The 1906-nt window shown below is 49.2% G+C and overlaps 1 protein-coding gene across 1 annotated transcript in view; it reads left to right on the top strand.

Moving 5' to 3' along the window:
- The window catches only part of EYA2 (EYA transcriptional coactivator and phosphatase 2), a 68264-nt gene that overhangs the window by 64681 nt on the left and 1677 nt on the right, over positions 1–1906 (top strand). The window contains exon 13 of the mRNA XM_018572369.1: positions 1774–1874. Coding sequence (XP_018427871.1) covers positions 1774–1874 — 101 coding nt within the window. The remainder of the gene's footprint in view (positions 1–1773; positions 1875–1906) is intronic.

Here is a 1906-nt window from a genome sequence, read left to right as displayed (position 1 = left end):
GGGGGGTGGTCTTGGGGCCTTGTGCATCCCAGAGGTCCAAAATGACCTGTTTGGCTCTTGCTAAAATATTGCTGCCGATTATAGTACTCTGAGCTTTCTGAAACCAACATGGCTGCTCCGGAGTGTTCTTTACCAGAAGACATGAGGGAGACCCGGAGGATTTCACCACCAGGCGGCCACACATGTCATTTGGCAATGGTGGAATTTCATTGATCAGATCAATATTTGGATTTCAGACAACCGATCATAATAAACTTCAACTAAATGATTTTTTGTAATTGATCGTTGCTGATAGATAATGTTTTCAGTCATTACCGATGTGTCGCATTGTTCAATCATTTAATCAATGATCAATCGCTCGTCTAAGATCTCTCCTAGAAAATGTATATACGTATGGTCACCTTTAGAGTGCATGCTTCTCCCCTGTGCTCCATGCTCCTCCCTTGTCATGTTCTAGCTCCTCCACATGTTCCTCCCTTGTCATGTTCTAGCTCCTCCACATGCTCCTCCCTTGTCATGTTCTAGCTCCTCCACAACTTCCTCCCTTGTCATGTTCTAGCTCCTCCACAACTTCCTCCCTTGTCATGTTCTAGCTCCTCCACAACTTCCTCCCTTGTCATGTTCTAGCTCCTCCACAACTTCCTCCCTTGTCATGTTCTAGCTCCTCCACATGCTCCTCCCTTGTCATGTTCTAGCTCCTCCACAACTTCCTCCCTTGTCATGTTCTAGCTCCTCCACAACTTCCTCCCTTGTCATGTTCTAGCTCCTCCACAACTTCCTCCCTTGTCATGTTCTAGCTCCTCCACAACTTCCTCCCTTGTCATGTTCTAGCTCCTCCCCTGTGCTCCATGCTCCTCCCTTGTCATGTTCTAGCTCCTCCACATGTTCCTCCCTTGTCATGTTCTAGCTCCTCCACATGCTCCTCCCTTGTCATGTTCTAGCTCCTCCACAACTTCCTCCCTTGTCATGTTCTAGCTCCTCCCCTGTGCTCCATGCTCCTCCCTTGTCATGTTCTAGCTCCTCCACAACTTCCTCCCTTGTCATGTTCTAGCTCCTCCCCTGTGCTCCATGCTCCTCCCTTGTCATGTTCTAGCTCCTCCACAACTTCCTCCCTTGTCATGTTCTAGCTCCTCCCCTGTGCTCCATGCTCCTCCCTTGTCATGTTCTAGCTCCTCCACAACTTCCTCCCTTGTCATGTTCTAGCTCCTCCCCTGTGCTCCATGCTCCTCCCTTGTCATGTTCTAGCTCCTCCACATGTTCCTCCCTAGTCATGTTCTAGCTCCTCCACAACTTCTTCCCTTGTGATGTCTAGCTTCTCCACTGTGACCCATGCTTCTCCTCTAAGGTGTTCTAGCTCCTCCCCTGTGATCCATGCTCCTCCCTTGTGATGTTCTAGCTCCTCCCCTGTGATCTATTTTTTTCCTGTGTTCCATGCTCCTCCCTTGTGATGTTCTAGCTCCTCCCTTGTGATGTTCTAGCTCATTCCCTTTGCTCCATGCTCCTCCTTTGTGATGCTATAGCTCCTCCCCTGTAATCCATGTTCCTCCCCTGTGGTCTATTTTTTTACCTGTGCCCCATGCTCCTCCCCTGTGATGTTTTAGCTTTTCCCCTTCCTTGTGATGTTCCAGCTTCTCCTCTGTGCTCCATGTTCCTCCCTTTTGATGTCATAGCTCCTCCCCTGTGATGCATGATCCTCCCCAATCATTTTCTAGCTCCTCCCACTGCCCCAAACCTCAGGTTGTCACATTTTCTAAGCCACCTCTCTGTTTGCAGGGAAGGAGTGCTGCTTCGAGAGAATAATGCAAAGGTTTGGGAGAAAAGCAGTTTACGTTGTAATTGGAGACGGCGTAGAAGAGGAACAGGCAGCAAAGAAGGTAAATACACCGCCCCTACACCCCTCTCTCCC

This window comes from Nanorana parkeri, unplaced genomic scaffold (assembly GCF_000935625.1).
Source record: "Nanorana parkeri isolate BGI_ZX_2015 unplaced genomic scaffold, ASM93562v1 scaffold2008, whole genome shotgun sequence".
Lineage (NCBI taxonomy): Eukaryota > Metazoa > Chordata > Amphibia > Anura > Dicroglossidae > Nanorana > Nanorana parkeri.
The sequence above is the reverse complement of the archived record's forward strand: the minus strand, read 5'-3'. Positions and strand labels throughout refer to the sequence as shown.